Source organism: Drosophila serrata, unplaced genomic scaffold (assembly GCF_035046125.1).
Source record: "Drosophila serrata isolate PLE 108 unplaced genomic scaffold, ASM3504612v1 contig_167, whole genome shotgun sequence".
In the NCBI taxonomy this organism is placed as follows: domain Eukaryota; kingdom Metazoa; phylum Arthropoda; class Insecta; order Diptera; family Drosophilidae; genus Drosophila; species Drosophila serrata.
In genome coordinates this window covers 161542-180506 of record NW_028257065.1, presented here as the reverse complement: position 1 = coordinate 180506, position 18965 = coordinate 161542, and the positions used below count along the sequence as shown (strand labels likewise).

The following is an 18965-nucleotide window of genomic DNA, read 5'->3' as shown; positions in this document are numbered from 1 at the left end:
TGCACTTTCTAGTACATTTAACATTCCTCGAATGGTTCCGAGTCGTAATCGGAGCCCAGTTTCGTGTCCTTTAGATGTTTTTTTTTCTGTTTTAAGGTGCTGCCATAAAGACTAGTTTTATGCGAGGGCGGCCAATAAAGTGCAACCAAGGACATTGTACAAAGTTGGCATGCCAGTTGGCAGTTTCCAGTTACCAGTTACCAGTTACCCATTTCCCATTTCCCATTTCCCATTTCGCATTTCCCCATTTTCCAGTTAACCCGTAGAGTGCACACAAAATGGAGTTGCCCCATAAATGTCCAGGCAGCACAAATTGCGTGGCAAGGATCATAAAGTGCATGGGCAACCTAATTTCCTTAAAGCCACAAAAAAAAGTGCAAGATGAATTACCGTTACCATTGTGCAGTGTAAGCCAAGTCCTTCGCCATCTCCCTCACTCGATGTCCTTTTTGTGTGTGAGCGTGTGTAGGTGAGCGTATAATGAGCTGCTGTTTTACATTTTAATTTCCGGCCACGTTTGAAATGGCTGACTGCCCCGACAGTTCGTCCATTCGTCCTTCCGTTTCGGCTAGAAGCTGAGATTTTGCGGATTTGGCTTTTGTCTGCCGGCAAGCAGACATTGCTCCTCTCACTTCCACTTTGTTGGCCGCAATTATTTAAATGAGATTACAAAGGACTTATGCAGCGGAAATCTTATTGTGTGTGTTTGCTGTTCATTTGTTCGCTGCCGGGAGATCGCTTGTTCCTTGTTCCTTGTTCCTGATTCCTGATTCCGGCATCCTTGTCCAGGGATTTGCCAAGTCTTCATATCCTCCTTTTTTTTTGGCCCTGGCTCACATTACGGCTTAGACGACGTGTGTCAAAAGTTATCCCGGCCGATTGTTTTGGCTTTTGTTCAAAACTACAATAAAGTCGTTTGCATACCTAATTTGATTGTTAATTGTTCTCATTTTTATTTTATTTTTTTGTTTGTTGGTAACTAGATTATCCTTTCGGCTGGCCTTACCCGTGATCCTAATGAGTTCGTCAGTAGTTTCTGGCAAACGGACACATGTCAGTTTATAAAGTTTGCGCCAGGAACATAGCTCATTTACCAAAGTTTAAAGTAAACTGAAATAAATAAGCAACTTAGTGGACAGCTGTTATGTTAGGGAGAAAAGTTTTAGTTAAGCATAAATTTTAGCAACTTAAAAATGCATTAAAAGTCGTTTATATACTTTAGAAGAGTATTTTACTTTTAATGAGAAGTTTACAATAAAGTGAAGGAGTCATTTCCGACCCTATAAAGCATATATATTCTTGATCAGCAGTAGAAGCGGAATCGGTCTAGCCATTTCTGGTCAAAAAATAAATTTTTGAATTTTTTTTTAGAAATTTCCCTTGCTATATTTACACTTTTGAAATTTTCAAAAATTAAAAAAACAAATTTTCTAAAATATTAAATTGAGTATGCAGATTTTTTAACAGTCTAAAAACTAGCACAGAAGAGTTATCAAAATTAAAATTAATGCTTTTTTGGCTAAGTTATATATTTTTTGAAATTTTGATATTCCACAAAAATTATATAAATAAAAATCGATTTAAAAAATGCTCATAGTCAAAGTCTTTTTAGCATTATATAATGTTCAAAAGCTAAATATTGCCCTGAATCGTTTATAAATTAATATAGAAACAATAAAATGTTGAGAAAAAATATTTAAAAAGTTTTAGACAATTTAAAAAAAATATGAAATATCCAAAAAATCAAATTTGATAAAAACGCTTTTGCTTAATATGCAGATTTATTAACCTAAAATAAAATAAAACAAAAAGGTTTCCAATTTGGAATTAATTCCACCTTTTTCTTGATATTTTAAACTTCGAATCCTCCCTTAAAAATCTAATAAATAAATATCATTATTAAAACAGCCTCTAACATCATCTGATACCAATAATATAAATGGGTTTCGACTTCCTTCAAATAATATTTCCCAAAAATATCACTCAAACATCTCTTTTGTATTGTTTTCATTCCCAAAAAATCCTTCAACATCCCAGGCTTTCGCTAAAAATAGTTAGTTTTTTAACAAAGTGCTTAAACATTAAAACCCACAGGTTGAAGAGCTATAGAAGCACTTTAGGTCTTTCATCCCTCACTCACTTTGGAATTCAAATGAGCCCCGTGTAAATCCGTACTCAGGAATACGAAAACCTTTTTTCATTTCGAGTGAAATCCTTGGCCCCATCTTCGTCGTCGTCACTGACCATCTGTGGCCACTTTTCCACTTTTCCAATGTCCTCGCTTTGTCCAGCATTTAAGCGGCTGAAGTTGAAGCCTTTTGCACCTGAACGAAACACGCAGAGAAGCTTTCTGCGAATTCGAAGACTGTGGCAGACCGCACCTAAATATCCTGGCCAGGACATCCAAAGCAGTCAACACCACAGGATATTTGTGCATACAATAAAAAAAAAACAAGTAGCTCAAAACTGAAACTAAAACTGAAACAGAAACAACAAATGGCGATGACAATTTCCATTTCGCATTTTGCATTTCCCATTTTCCTTCCATTTCCCAGAGGTGTGTGTGTGTGTGTGGGTGTGGGAATGGCTTTGGCTTGGCCTTGGACTTTGGGGGTGGCGTTGGCGATGGTGGTCAAGCTCAAGGACATCGCTCGATTGGAGTGACAGGCGTTGTTGGTTTTGTGTGTGTCTCAGTTTTTTTTCTTTTCTCATTGCTGGCGTGTCTGTGGCAGGGAGAGCAATCTAGAAAAATTACAGCAATATGAAATAACAGTAACTATTGTGCTAATAGGATTAAAATGTATGCACCGCACAATGGCAGCTTTAGACGGAACGCAGAACCTGCCTGCCGATGACAGCCACAAAGGTGGGCAGCAGACAGAGTCCTGGGTGAGAACAGGTGTCAACAGATGCTGAGCGTTTTTCACCGTACTACCTTACGTATCTTTTGTTTGCATAGATACATTATACCGGTAACTCGGATGTGTGCCACTGCACACTCAGATACAGATAACGCCCACACATGCAAAAGAGCCACTAAGTACACCTAAAAATTTATCGAGAAAAGTGCAGCAAACTTTACCAACTTTCAGGGGGAATTTGTTTTGAAATTAAGTTGGGAAAATATATAACTTCTTGGGAGGTAGAATTGTTCAGTATTTGAATAATTTATAATATATAAAATACTAGCTGTACCCTGCCACGTTTCTCTGTGGCATATTGTAGTTAAGAGGGCACTTCTGAATACATCAATGTTCCGGCAAAATCATCTTCCTGGCATAAGGTGAAGAAGGCAGTCAGAGTTGTCGCTGGCGGATTCAGGACTCTTTCTTGCACATTTCTTTCTGTGAAATAGATACGTTGACCATTCTCCAAAAGGACTGCCAAGTGAACTAAAGCTGGATAGCGTTCATGAATGGGGAACGAACAAATTCTCCATGCAACCTCGTTGCTGCTTTCGTATCTTCCAGCCTGGTATTGAGATATTTCATCGACAACTCGTACTGCATTGCTGTCCCCATTTTCTGCCTGAACACCAAAAACTGCCATATCGCTGCCTTTATTCACGTACTTGCAGATATATTTAATCGATTTCACGGAATTGCAATATTCTACGTTGATGTGCACTTTGTATGATTTTGACAATAGTGGTGAGTATGGAACCACCCAACGATTGTCTACCTCAATATCACAAATTCTCATGTTTAAAGTTGCCGAAGTCCCTCCATCTTCAGTTGACCGTCTTCTATACAGAGGATATCCATCGTCCCCTGTTACGGTGTTGGCTGTAAATGCTCGAGGATATCGCTTGGAACACTTCCCGTCTACCATGCATGGTGAACTTCGGTTGAGGGTACCACATGGGCCATGGATCATGTTCTTGATGACAACTGCATGCAAATCTGTATCAACCTCTGCCCGTGGAATCTCAGCGCATATCACATTGTCAATTTCGTCTGGAGTAATTTTATCATACAGCCAAATCAGTATGTGCGCATGCGGCAATCCTCTCTTCTGACATTCTACTGAATACATCCAGCACCGCTCAGATCCCAAAACTCCATGTTTCACAATGAAATCCATCAGTGACTTGAGCTTTTGTCTAAAAACACGGGCTGTGATGTCATGCCTATCCCTATATGATTGTCCAGGAAATAACAGCTGAACTATCTCGTCCCAAGCTGGATTGCATGCAATCTGATAAAGGTGATAAATAAGTCTGGACGGCCGTAGCAACGAACATATGCCTGGGCATCTTGAGCATATTCATGCATGTGGCTCGGACTACCTATGTATGAGGATGGCAAAATCGTGAGCTTTCCAACGTTGGTTGTATTACGGTCATTCATCACAGCATCCCGCAAATGGATATATTCCTCGGACCGAAGTTTCTTCTGATTCAATCGGAGGAACAGCAAACGTTTAAATTTTTGCATACATATCGACAATGTACTGATGAAACAACTGACGACATTTCAATATATGATTGCAATCGGTCCTCCGAACCATTAACCTGTATGAGTAAAAGTTCATCGCGCAGCCGCGTCTCTCGGATGGAGGCCCGTTCTTCGTCAGGCATATTCGTAATCTTACGTCTTTTTGCTTCTGTATTGCGAATACGACGACCCAATCTCGACTTCTTTGGTGGCATGACTTCGTTTCTTACTGAACCTGAACAAAAAATAAAATTTGTATCTCCAATTTCTTCTTTCAATATGTTTTTAATGTTTGACAGGAAATGCTTTGATTTGCTTGTAGAGGGCGCAGCAGTAGGGGCACGGAGAAACGCTAAAAAAATAGATATATTCGCAACCGCAGATAAGCTATCAACATCAAAAGTAGTCAATAACCGAGCTGGAACCTCAACGCATCTTCTCTAAAAATTTGGGCATAAACGGTTCAGAACTTTTCAAGTTTCTTCTTTCAATATGTTTTGAATGTTTGACAGGAAATGCTTTGATTCAGCTGGCTGCCTGTAGATGGCGCAGCAGTAGGGGCACTTGGAAACGCTAAAAAAATAGATATATTCGCCACCGCAGATAAGCTATCAACATCAAAAGTAGTCAATAACCGAGCTGGAACCTCAACGCATGTTGTGTAAAAATTTGGGCTTAAACGGTTCAGAACTTTTCGAGTCTATGAAGGATGTAGACACGAACAGAGCATTTTTATATATATAGATATATATTTTTAAAATATATGTCGGAGAGGAGATAACCTAATTCATATATCAATTCAATAGTACACCAAAAATTTGATGATAATCTGTTGAAAACTGGAAAAGTTATAATATTTTTCCTTACAATTTTCCGATTGTTCTTATGGCAGCTCTATACATGTATATATAGTCCACCGATTCGCCATACTCCGACTTATATAATAGTAAAATTATATAGAAGAATAACTCATAGTTTCATTCAAATAGCTTGCTCTTAAATTTGTTCCAAAATTAATCTCGCACATCTGTGTATATGATTCCCAACTGGTTCTAACATCCCCGGAACGAAGTGACTTCTGCCGGCCTTGTCTCAGATGTGTGTTGTGTTACAAAAGTTGCAAGTCATTGTTTATTAGTGTTCAAAGTTAGTAACTGATCATACATACTTACAGGTCATAGATACTTATTGATCATAGTTACTTACTGGTCATAGATACTTACTGATCATAGTTACTTATAGGTCATAGATACTTACTGTTCAGAGTTACTTAATGTTCATTTATACTTACTGATCAGAGTTACTTACTGATCATAGGTACTTAATGTTAATTGATACTTACTGATTATAGTTACTTAGTGCTCATACAAATCTCGCACATCTGAACATATGATTCCCAACTATTTCTAACATCCCCGGAACGAAGGGCCTTCTGCCGGCCAAGTCTCAAAAATGTGTTGTGTTAGAAAAGTTGCAAGTCATTGTTTATTAGTGTTCAAACTTAGTAACTGATACTTACTGGTCACACATACTTAATGATCATCTTAACTTAATGATCATAGTTACTTACTGGTCATAGATACTCACTGTTCAGAGTTAATTACTTCCCATAGTTAATTACTGATCATAGTTCTATAAATCGTCCGATTGTTCCTATGTCAGCTATATATATGTATATACATATATAGTACACCGATTCGGCATGATTCGATTTATATACTAGTCAAATTATATAGAAGAATAACTCCATAGTTTTATTCAAATAGCTTAAATTTGTTTCAAAACAAATCTTGCACATGTGGCATATGATTCCCAACTAGTTCTAACATCCCCGGAACGAAGTGCCTTCTACCGGCCTAGTCTCAGATATGTGTTGTGTTACAAAAGTTGCAAGTCATTGTTTATTAGTGTTCAAAGTTAGAAACTGATCATACATACTTACTGGTCATAGATACTTACTGTTCAGTGTTACTTACTGTTGAAAGATACTTACTAATTCCGTTCCGACTTACATATATAAGAGTGAGAGTATATAGAAGACTGCTTCTTTTTATACTATATCGATATAGTTAATTATATTTGAGAGTCCCAATGCATGCTTTCAGTTTTTTTTAAATACATATAAATATATATAAGTTAACTGAAACAAGTGTAATTTTCTTTGAAATTCTTTTTTAATATGTTGAATCGAACTTATTTTGTTTTCAAGCTTTTCTTGCCAAATGAAAGTTCACAAATTTCAACATATGTAAATGGAATCCAAAAGTTGTTAGTTAATACATGATAATTTTTAGTTTTTACAATTTATTTGCTGGGGCGACAGGCTCCATCCTTGCAAGGATCTCGACAGCGCTTTCCCTTTGGCTTCTTCTGCTCCCTTCTATAAGGTTCTTTCCCTTGAAGAAGATCGGAAGATATGTGGAAAATGGAAATGGTAGCACTTTAATGAGTGTTTTGGCAACTTACTTTGAAAGCAGCCACCAAGGAACCGATTCCTCTCACAAAAATTCTTGCCCTTCTCGGTGCTGTGGCCCTTCCTTTTGGCCATTCCCCGGACAGGAATCACAGGAATCAGTGATTGATGGAGCAAGTTGGTTCTGGGCAGGATGTGCTCGCCCCACAGCAGGATGCCCATGATGAGGCGGGCAACCATGGCAGGGGCTTTTTTTTTAAAGGAATTAAGATTTCAACTAAAAAAACAATTTTGAAATGATGTCGAACGAGAGAGTAATCGAGGCTGAGAACGATTGAGTACAACTCACACAGCCTGCTAATCGAAAGTTTTCCCCAGAAGTTTCCACATGCCAAGAACATGCACATATATATATTTTCCACTGCCAGCAGCAACAAGTTTGTAATGACTTTGAGCAACTAATTAGAATGCGGCAGGATTACGATGCACTTTGGCCACCGAAATGCAAGCATTTTAATCGAAAAAGTTGAATCAGAATTGAGCTTAACTTTTATGCATAACTAGATTGTACATGAAATATGGAAAATTGAGTTTATTTTTAAGTAAATTTGAGTTGAAGCTATACTTGAGGAACTGATGTTAAATCAAGGGAACATATTTATAGAAATATTTTTTAATAAGAATCTATTAATTTTCCACTATAAAACCTTCTGTGTCAGTATCTACCTTCCCTAAACTTCATAATCTTCTCGTTTTCCCTCTCAAAAATCCCCTTCTTTAAAATCCTTGGTACAATTAAAGCTTCTTATATTTGGTTTCCTTGCTTCTTTCTATGTATCTATCGTTTTACAAAAAAATCTATGAGTATCTCAAGGATGTTCTGGGCAATTTTTAGTTTAAGGCAACATCTTTTGAAGTATGTCAGAATCGTCTGAGCTGAGCTGACTTGAGAGCTTTATCGTGTTTATATATAATTTCATATATATACACGTTCATAGCCAATGTTTTAGCACTTAGTGAGGCAAGCTCATAACTGACAGTCAAGAGCAGGAAAATCCAACGAAAGCTTCAGTGTGTGTGTGAGTTTCGGGGAAAATCCTGCGAGCAGCGTAGAAGCAAAGTTAAAAGTTGGGTTCGCGTTGCACAACGAAGTGGAAATGCTCTAGCATTCAGAGGGAAAATAGCGATGAAAATCCCATTAATCAATGATACAGTAAAATATCAAACAAGCTGGAAAATTTCATTTTCATATATTTATCTATCCTGAGAGTTTGGGGGGTTGTTGCAATGATGATAGGTTGCAAGCAGCACCTTTTCAGGGTGCGGCTGCCTTTGAACCGCTTTCAGTTTGGTTTTCCTATTTCTTTTTTTTTGGGTATTTTCACTGGGATTTTTCGCTCATTTTCTATTTATATATATTTCGGGGTGAGAAAGTGTGGGCTTGGCTGTTTGTCGCTTTGATTGCAGTTTACATAGGTGTCAATTAGCAACGGTGCGGTTGGTTGCATTTCAATGGAATTAGTGTTGATATTTTTGCAGGACAGGGGATTAGAGTGATCAACTCAACACCCAAAATTATAAGTTTATGTTGCCATTTATGGGTGGAATATATAGTATATTTTATAGTAGAGAATTTTCCCAAAAGAGCTTGTGACAAATTTTAATCTCAGGTATTAATTTCACACTCTAATTTAAGTGTGGCACATGTTAGGGGAGAGATTTTAATACTTGTGCTGGATTTAATTATCTCTTTGTTCAGGTAGTTTTGGGTTTGAAAAAATAGAAAAAAGGGAACACCCTCAATTTTGTTTAGAGTTTTAGGTTTTACTATCTAATTAAATATAATATTAGGGGTACACCTTTAAATATACCCTTGATTAAAGCATATTTTATTTACTTAATTGTTCATAAGATACCTTAAAGTTTAACCCAATTTTTAGTTACTTTTTAAGCAAGTTATTATATCAAATACACACCCAAAGAAATCAACAAAACATTAACCCCTTCGAAACTACTTGTAAACAATGTTAAATATTTCTTCAACATCTGCTTCTACATCCTTGTCAGGACCTCCAGTCAAATTGGCGACACTCTCAGCAATGAAAGTGATGAATAACTTGGAGTAATGTTACGAAATCAATAAAAATCCTTTTAGAAGATCTAGGACATATACACACACACAAGCACATTAGGGACACACCGGACAACATTTTTTCTTTGACCGAGCACATTTTTATTATCCCAAACTAATTTGAGGGTTGGTCCTTGATTTTTCCTCCTGAGTATCCTTCTCGCTTTCTCCCATTCAGTTTGTTGCCATGTTTTGATGTCATTCGCTACACGTGCTTAATTTCATTTAATTTATTTAATACTTGAAAAATAAGTTTTTTGTTTACTTTTGTATTGAACAACCACCACCCCTCAGCTGATGTCCTTGCTCTCCTGCATTTCTCCTATACTCCATAGGGTGTATCCTTGGGATTCCCTCTATTTAACGGCACTTGGGCGTGTACGAATACCGAATGAATACGCATTTCGCTCTTTCGCCACGCTGCGTAACGAAAAAATTGTGGAATTTCGGGGAGTTTAAGTGGATGAGGATGAGGATGGGTCTGAGGATGTGGCTGAGGATGATAGGGAATGCAAAAGGACATATAGAGAGAGGTGCTTGCTGCAAGATAAATCGCCCGCTGGGGAATTGTGAGGTTTTGCCGGTAGAATGCCTCGTCTGCATATTCATGATACGTGGGCAGGTTTCTCTGCATATTTATAGGATTGTTGGCTAAGCAAGATATTCTGGTCTGATATTAACCAAAAGTTGGTTAAAGTTTTTCACGAGAAAGCGGTTAAAATAAAACTTTCATTAGCATCATCAGCCAAGCAGTTGTTAGCTTTTCTTAGTTTTTAGTTGCTTGACTTTAAAGACTTCTCCAAAGGATACCATGAAAGGAAGATACAGATGCTAGAAATAGATTCTTGGAATTTATTTATAATTTTACTAAGAGAAGCTGCTAACTTTGTAAGAAATATCCTTTCAAAGTGTTAAATTACTTTGTAGACCTCCAAATAATTTTGGAAGCTATATTTAGTCAAATTGGAATAAATACCAACAACTTTTCTCTATTCTTTTTCCCCCACATTTTCCCAGGACTTTCCTTGCCGGATAATTAGTCCTTTATCCGCTTAGAACAGCACCTTGACACCATTGTGATGACGACAGAAACTACTTAGGAGCTCTGATTAGCAGCTCTGACGCACAATGTTCGTTAGTGCAGTTGCCATAGCGCTATACACTTCCAACTTTCTGTGGTCCTTGTGGTCCATTCAATTGCTCAAAAAAGGATCTGCCTGAGCGGGCTAACTAGTGACCATCGAACCGCAAAGTGCGTCACCAGTATCAGGATGATACAGCTCTTTTCATTTTCGGAAGAGAAAATGTTTCTGGAAAAAAAGTTCAAAAATAACTTGTCCAAAATGCGGATTGTTTTTCCTTTTTGGGGAGATGTGCAGTCAAAATTTGAATCATAATTAATGGCCAGTTCAAGGCCAGTTCAAACTGAAACCGCACTCGTGGCCCGGCTTCCAATCATCTCATCCTCATCCTCATCCTGTCCATTTTCCTCATTTCCTCTCTGGTGGTTAGCACAAATCCAATGGCGTGTGAGTGTATTTGCCTAAGCGGATTAACAGCGGTCAATTGTGTGGGTGCACTGGGAAAAACACTTGGGGATTTTTGATTGCTTAAATTCGGGATTTATTTGTAAGAGAGTTTGGAAATTGTAAGAGGGATTTTTGAAGGAAAATTATGGTTGATTTTGAAGGGTTTAAAACCATATTCAGTTAGGTTGTTTCTGAGTCTTGCTGATTTTATATTTTTATAAATAAATATATAGATCGTAAGATATTAAGCTTATGATTTATTAAAAAATATGAGGTGCTGGTTTCAAGTTTACCATAAAAATTAAATTCGTGGTATTTTATTTAAGAATTTTATATAATTTTGTTTATTTTGTTTATAACTCCCTTTTCTCTTGTTGTTGATTGAAAGTCTCTGCTTTTTTGTTAATAGAATTCCCTTAAATAACTAAACCCTTAAAGAGTTATTCATACTTTTTTCCCCAAGTGTAAAGAAAGCAAAGAGCATTGAAGCAATGGTTCCTTTTTTTCCCCACAAAATTGTTCCGAAAGGTAGCCAAGCAACAGCATCTCCTTTCTTCTCCTGCAGATAAAATAAAATAATATAAAATAAAGTAAAAAGGAGCACTCTCGCATAGCCACAGCCCCAAAAACCCAACCCAACCCCCCGTCAAGTAATTGGGTAAAAGATGAGCGGCCTGGGTCCGGCAGCCTGTTGGCTGGCCCACAAGCGCATCGAGTCCTGGTCCCGGATGGCCAAGGAGCGTGTGGGAGCAGTGCGTCGGGTCACGCTCGACCGGAATTCGGCAGATGAGAGTACTCCCGGTGGCAGTGGGAGCGGAAGCGGTACCTCGGGCACAACGACCGCGGTGGGCGTGGGTGGTAATGGTACCGGGCTACCAGGTTTGGTGCACATCCTGCCCACGGGAGATGGGATCACGGGTAGCTCCACCACACCGCCGCCACAGCCGATGACACCGCCGCCATCGGCATCATCGGTTACATCGACCACCAGCGGCATTGGCAGCGTTTCGGCCGGTAGTGTCAGCGATAGCTGTGATTTGCCCACGGATTCGGAGGTTCTTATAGCGGCACAGGGGAATCCCCCCTAGGCGGAGACTACTAATGAGTACTTTTGCTCTCTTTACTCCTCTCTGCAGGAGGTGGCCATTGCCAAGGAGTGCCAGCCCATTCAGCCGGCCACCCATATGCATGGCATGCATGGCGGTTTGGGTATGAATCATCATCATCATCACATGGGTGCCGTTTCGGCCACTGGTACGGATATATTACGTGGTCCAGCCGAGGTGTTCCACAGTCCATTGCATTTGCATCACCAGAGCCGATCCTTTCCGCCGCGCCTCCAACGCACACCGTCCATCTCCAGCCAGAGCAGCGTGGATAGTGCTCCATCCAGGCATTCGGTAAATAGGATTCTTTCTCTATATCCTTATCATATTTCTTACTTTTTTCCTGAACTTCTTTGACAGGGTCATCGCGGCTCCTCACCACAGATAAGAACCTTTGGACCGGATGGACGCAGCTCGTTGCCCAGTGAGCCGGCTTTCCCACATCATTTGGCCAGATCTCCCAGTCCCATGAGAACCATTTCTTTGGATGCTCGTTGCGGTAGTCCTGCTCACTCGGTGGATCCTGGGGATATGAGGACGCCCAGTCCTTCGCAAAGTAGTTTGGCTTCGTTGGCTGGTGGATCGGGCAGCTGCTCCGGCAAGGGTGTGGGTGTGGGTGGTGGTCGTTGCCTCTCGCCATTGCTAATACCACCACGATCACAGCCTGGAGTGGATCCTGCCATGGGTCCAGCCTCACCATTGGGTGCCCTACAACCGGATCTCTATCGATTGCCCGATGGTCCTGTGTATCTGACAGCGCCAGAGTCCAGTCATGCCGTGGGACGATTGCACCTGCGTGTGAAATATGATTATCACCTGTTTGATCTAACGGTGCATCTAATTGAAGGTTAGTTAATACTTTTAAGTTCATATTAATATTAACTTTAATTGTAAATCTATTTCCCTTCAGCTCACAATCTCAGTCCCATTGAGGAGGGCGGCTTCCGGGATCCTTATGTTCGACTGATGCTGCAACCGGAAGTGGACAGCCGAAAGCGACAGACGCACATCCATCGTGGCGAATCGAATCCTTATTTTGACCAGCACTTCAAGTTTCCGGTTTCCCGTGATCAGCTTCAAGGCAAAGAGCTGATCCTTCAGGTGCTCGACTACGATCGCTATTCGCACAACGACATTATTGGTGAGGTTCGCATTTCTGTGGATGGTTTGGATCTGTCCAAGTCGGTGGAGGTAAGTTCTAGTGAGGTTACATACTGAGAAAAATATTTGTAATATTTATTGAAAAGATTTGGGGAGACTTGCTGCGCACCAAGAAGCCCAAGGAGGATCGACCCGAGTTGCTGTGCTCCTTGAACTATTTGCCGCAGGCTGAGCGTTTGACGGTGGTAATAATGAAGGCAAGGAATTTGGATACGGTTCAGGAACCCTATGTTAAGGTGGGTATAACACAGTAAAAATGATATATATATATTTATTATATTGTACTATAATCATATTATATATATATATAAATCAAGTTTATATCAACTCAAAGTTTAAATATAGAAAATAACTAAAGGTTATATATTGAAAGTATGAGAAATGTAATAGTAATAAAAAGCTATTACTTAAAAAACCTAAGGGAATATAATAATAATAAAACTGAGTCATATTAAAGATATTTTAAAGAACTATTAATTAAAAAACCTAAATGAAAGCATGAGGAATGTAATAGTAATAATTCATATAAAAGATACCATAAAAGAACTGTTATAAAATACCAAATATAATATAATTATATTAGTCTAAGTATAATAATAATTTTAAAACAATTGAAAAACTGATTTTAATTTGCTTTTATTGAGAAGGTTAAGTCCAAACCAACTTCAAACTTATTTTAAAACTTACTTTCATAGAATTTTCTTTGCATTTTTACTAAGATAAAATAATAAGCATATAAATATTTATAATATTTTTTTCTTTGTGCATCATAAACTTAATGAATTTTCTTCTCCCACACAGATTTACCTGATTCAAAATGGCAAACGCATCAAGAAGAAAAAGACGAGCATCACAAAGTCCGATGATCCCACCAATCCCATCTGGAACGAGGCATTCACATTTAATTTGCAATCAAATTATCTCCACAATGCAGCCATTGAGGTAACGTAACCTTTAACCTTTTTGCTTGGTCATAAACTGGCTGGCTGGCCACCGTCGTTTTTAACAGCCTTGGCTGCTAATTCCTGGTTTAATGGCTGGCCGCCCATCGTTGTGTGTTTTAATTGAAAAACTCACCCCCCAAAGCACCTGATATCTGATTTAATTTTTTATATATTTTGTGTGGTTTTTCTTGCAGATCTATGTGGTGGGTGCTGGCAGTGAGGCCACGGAAATTGGATGCTGTGGCTTGGGGCCCCAGGAGAGTGGAACTGGTTGCCAGCATTGGCACGATATGATAAACAATGCCCGGAAGCCAACGGCCATGTGGCACTACATCCGCTAGGCACTTAAGGGGTTATGATATAGTGTCCCCGTGCTGAGTCTATAGAGATCAGGGATGCCCAGTGGAAGTCCTTTCCCCCCAGCTCCTTAGCTCCTTAACTTCCTAGATCCTTAGCTCCTTAACTTCCTAGCTCCCTTACTCCTTGCTCCCTAACTCCTTTGTTCCTTTGATTCCTGTAAAGAAACAAGGATGTAACAAGTTTTCTTTTAGTTTCTATGGGGCATCCCTGATAAATAGGTGTTCTACCATAACCGTGTGTAACCAACCATTGTGTGTCTGTGTGAATTTTCCAATTGCATTTTCCGTAAGCTTATAACGAAATCAAAAAAAAATCTCACCTATATATATAGTACTATATAGTATATATACACTGGCTGCAGCTACTTAACTAAGCATTAACTTGCCCTCCACAAGAAGCTCAATCAAAAAGTTCCTACACAACGACAGAAACTTCGAAAAAATTGCCCACAAAACATTTTTGATAATTGGAATGATGTTTTTGTGGGTAATTTATTTAACGGAATTATGTTTTGTTTCCTTAAGTTGTTGTGCATTTTGTGTAATCTCTCGAGAGCGGGTCCTGGGGGAGAAACCGAAAGGATAAAAATGTTAAGGGTACAAAAACACACAAAACTGTCACCGAGACTTGTTGACATTTCAATCGACTTCAGCAGACACTTGAGAAGCCTTCCTTTGCTCCTTTTTCTCCTTCGTAAGGTATTCAAGTGTGCATTTCTTAAATAATTATGAATACACCGGGCAGGGGAAATAATATTCGTATAGGTGAATGGTCGTCAATCATGCCAGGACCTAGAAGGAGTCGTCCGCTCTTTTATGCCAGCGACAGTTGACAAATTGCCATCGCCCTGTTGTCCTTTTGCCATTCGATCCTGCCGGAGTCCCATGCCAGAGTCCTGTGTGTGTTTTATCGTCAACTATTTGACAGTTTCTCCCACAGAGCCAAGGGAGAAAAAACGGAGAGAGAACTTATGCTAATTGTTAAGTTAAATATTCCTTCCAACTGAATACGTCTTTCGAGGGGATGCCAGGGAGCCTTTTTCTCGAGCACTTTGGCCTATTTTGTATGTGCTTACAACGAGTATTTCAAGGATAATAAGAATTTACGGATGGAGAGCTACGTTTTCTTTCACATAAATCTATGGGTGTGTTTTTTATTTCAGTGTTGTCGTACGAATTATGGGAAATCTGTCCTATATAATGTGTGTAAAATATGCTACTTAATCCGTATAAATATCGCAGATGAATACAAAACTGAATGTGTGTAATTTAAACTTTAACAAAGACTTGAAAAATAAATGAATATACATACATAGCACTGCACGTGTTAACTAGACAAAAAACAAAGTACTTACTCTAGGGAGCCAGCATATAAATAAATAAATAAAATATATATACAAACTATATATTATACACTCTATACTTGTACAAGTGTTTTTCTAAAAACAAATCCTTCTACATAATTGTTTCAATTTGTCCGAAAGCCAGACGAATCACAGAACCACATTTGCTGACACGGAGAAAATACTGAATAAACCCAAACAAAATAAAATTAACAACACAACAGGATAAATGCTGAAATACCTCCGATTTAAGCGAAACATTGTTACTTTACAATTCTTCGAAGAACATGAAATGTGCACGCGAAAAATTAAATGAGATGAAAGCAAAGCGAAATGTACAAAAAACTGCATATACATATATATACAAATATATTTCCTACAGATAGTGTTTTATTTATTGTGTAGCCTTACGGGGACTCTGTCGGAAAGCTAAACCTTAAATTGAGGAGTAACACCACCTAAAATATAAATATACACATACAAACTACTGAACAACCTATATTCATATGAATGAGAAATGTATATGTAAACTTATATGTATGTGAATTTAAATTATTCGAAAATAAATAAACCTAAAACAAAATTGAAACTTATTTCTATTATTACATTTTCAATTTTATTAAATTCTTTAAAACTGTCTTGACCAATACCTTTTTCCTTTTGAAACCATTTTGAAAATCAAATTTTTGTCATAGTTTATAATTTTATTCGTAGAAAAACTATATTTTTTGAATTTATTTATAATCTTCAGAATTCAAAAATTGAAAAACGGATAGTAGTTTAGTTTTAAGTTCTCTATAATTCTGGCAACTCTGTTTTTGGAAAAGCAGTCCTGTTTAAGGAGTAACCAGCAAGCAGTCGGGTAGAATTCGGAGTATGAAAAATGTGAACAAGTCAAGTAAAATTAACTGTAAAATGTATCAAACATTTTAGTATGACCGTTCTCTTTGTAAAAATCGTTAATTTCAATTTTGAAAAATTTAAAATATAAATTTTTATATATTTAATAAATACATTTTTATATTTTTCAAAAGAAGTAATTATTACAATTACTTCATATAACTGAAAAATTAATTATTTCCAGCCTCCAGGTGCTAACTTTCAGTATAAAGCATATTCTGGATTCATTTTAAAGCCTCAACTCGCTCAAAAATCTAACACCGCAACTGATAATAAAAATTCTTTATTAATACACTAAAATCAGTGCAATAAGTCGCATAAAAATCAGATAACATCGTGTGGAAGCATACAAATATATATATATGTATGTATATGTATTATGTGTACTTATAGATAAATAAAAAAATCTATATGCACATATATACATATGTCTCCTACTGATAAGCACTGAAGTGTTTTGAACACTCTAGACTTCATGGTTGCGACATATGATGAAACAATAAATTGTTTGTGCTAATCTAGGAAGGCATGTCTTGTCTTTTCTAACATTCGAGGGGTCCCAGCACCAAGTTTTTAGCATCGTATTGTCATGATCTCACTCGTACTTGGAGATAAAGTCGTAGCGAAGCACGGAGGCCGAAAAAACCTCGCCTGCTTTGGCTGACGTCCGCTTTGAAGTGCGTCCCGGTAGATGGATGAGCACATCCGCACCCACAATGCTCTGCAGCCGGCTGCTGATTTGATCTCCAACTATTCTGGCTTGAAGTTCTCCCGCCTTGGAAATCACCGAGGCGCGCACGTACTCCGGACGACCATCCAAGGGCAGCTCGTTAAGCAACTTGACTTGGATTACGGGCAGAGAGCACTTGCTACGATCCCAGCCAGCTGCCCAACGGATGGCAGGCAGGGCGAACAGGTGGAAAGTGACAAAGGCAGAGACGGGATTCCCGGGCAGTCCGAAGAAAAACTTCTGATCCCGACTGGCGAAGGTCATGGGCTTCCCTGGCTTCATGTTCACCCTGCCACAGTGCAGCTTAAACTGAAGATGCTCCAGCACGGGCTTCACAAAATCCTTGTCGCCCATGGAAACGCCTCCGCTGCAGATAACAAAGTCCACGGTCTCAAAGAGATTAGCCAGCGCTTGCTTGGTCTCATCAAAGCTATCACTCAGCACGGTGGTTTTGATGCAATCAAAGCCAAAGTATAGCAGCAGCTCCTCCAACATGGTGGTATTCGAGTCGTAGATCTTGCCCGCCACAGGTTCGTCATGCGGAGCCAGCAACTCGCTGCCCGTAGACACTATGGCCACCTTGGGACGTCGCACAGTCGACCGTTTGCCCACAGAGGCCAGCAGGGATTTAACCACCACAGGCGAGGCATCGGGAAATGGGAAGATGCGATCCTTGGTGCTTAGATCATGACCCACAGCTCGCACGTCCAATCCAGCCTGTGGCTCTACCAGGATGTCCACTAGGCTCTCTTGCCCATGTTTGTCTCGCTGCAGCAACTTGGTGTCCTCCACTTGGACAACACAATCAGCCTCCAGAGGCAATGGTGCTCCCGTGTTTATCTTAAAACACTCATCTTCCGCCAGCGGATCAGCATTGGGTGCAGATCCAGCAGCTATGTAGCCCACGACGCGCTTGCTCCCGGAGAAACCAGTTGACTTCATGGCATAGCCATCCTTAATCGAAGCCCTGAAGGGCGGTATATTCACAGGCGATGTCTGCTGCCACAGTAGCTTCTCCAGATCACTGGTCCTCTTCACCGTGTCGAAGATGATGGAGAGCACCTCTGGGACAGGCAGCATGGGAAATGGTGAATTGCGATCGGAATCGCTGCCAGCTCCAGTTTTGTGGGGACACACATGGGCAGTTCGCGTGATGACGTTAGATGGGGATTGGGATTGCGTTCCCTGGACTTCCGCATGGATTTTGCGCACCAGAGCCACCTCATCGCCGATGAGATGGACAGCATGTGGTAGCAGTTCACTGACAGCCTCAAAGCACTCGGTTACGGCCTTTTCACTGCCCGGAAAGTTCAGGATCAGTGTGTTTCCAGCAATGCCACAGACTCCACGGGAAAGAGCCGCAAACTTGGTCTTTTGCAGCGATGCCATAGCAATAACCAGGGCCAGTTGGGGGCACTCCTTGTCCAGCAGCGGCTTCGTGGCCTCCGGGGTCACATCGCGGGGGGCAAAACCAGTCCCTCCAGTGGTTAGGATCACACGCAGATCGTCCCGAGCAATCCACTTGTGCAACTCCCTCTGGATGAGCTGCTGCTCGTCCGGCACAACGCTGGCTATCACATCGGCATTCTGGAAGGAGTCGCCGATGAGCCTTACCAGTTTTTGACCACTTTTATCCTTTGCCGGCTCCTGGTAACAGGTGTCACTGATGGTCAGAACTCCAAAGGTAATTGCCTCCATTACGTAATGGGCATTACTGTCAGGTGCGGCGAGTAAATGAAATAATTAAATCAAATGAATTAGCACGCAAACTTTGCCGGTTGATAGAGGTGGTAAAATAACGATAAGAATAGTATCGGTATATCGATTGGTAGTTTTCTACATCGATTTTTTCTACGGTTGTGCAGGCAGCTTTTTATCGGGCGGTATGATTTCCGGTATGAATAGCCAAGTTA

The 18965-nt window shown here is 39.6% G+C and overlaps 3 protein-coding genes across 4 annotated transcripts in view; 1 reads left to right on the top strand and 2 right to left on the bottom strand.

The window, feature by feature from the left end:
• Window positions 1-16005, top strand: part of Sytbeta (Synaptotagmin beta) — a 49034-nt gene extending 33029 nt beyond the window's left edge. The window contains exons 2-8 of one of the 2 annotated variants that reach the window (XM_020942393.2): window positions 11075-11564; window positions 11646-11909; window positions 11976-12462; window positions 12526-12806; window positions 12863-13012; window positions 13578-13718; window positions 13915-16005. In XM_020942393.2, coding sequence (XP_020798052.1) covers window positions 11175-11564; window positions 11646-11909; window positions 11976-12462; window positions 12526-12806; window positions 12863-13012; window positions 13578-13718; window positions 13915-14061 — 1860 coding nt within the window. In that variant the 5' untranslated portion in view covers window positions 11075-11174 and the 3' untranslated portion in view covers window positions 14062-16005. The remainder of the gene's footprint in view (window positions 1-11074; window positions 11565-11645; window positions 11910-11975; window positions 12463-12525; window positions 12807-12862; window positions 13013-13577; window positions 13719-13914) is intronic. The other variant, XM_086827400.1, reaches the window with a different exon arrangement.
• LOC110176161 (uncharacterized) lies at window positions 6592-7214 on the bottom strand. Its single transcript, XM_020942399.2, has 2 exons — window positions 6903-7214; window positions 6592-6832 (listed from the first exon to the last, which is right to left on the bottom strand). Exons 1-2 carry the CDS (start codon window positions 7087-7089, stop codon window positions 6741-6743), a joined length of 279 nt encoding a protein of 92 aa, XP_020798058.2. The 5' UTR covers window positions 7090-7214; the 3' UTR covers window positions 6592-6740.
• Window positions 16006-16589: 584 nt separating the features above from the next.
• cin (Molybdenum cofactor synthesis protein cinnamon) lies at window positions 16590-18873 on the bottom strand. The gene has a single exon (XM_020942403.2). It carries the CDS (start codon window positions 18748-18750, stop codon window positions 16918-16920), a length of 1833 nt encoding a protein of 610 aa, XP_020798062.2. The 5' UTR covers window positions 18751-18873; the 3' UTR covers window positions 16590-16917.
• Window positions 18874-18965: the final 92 nt, after the last annotated feature.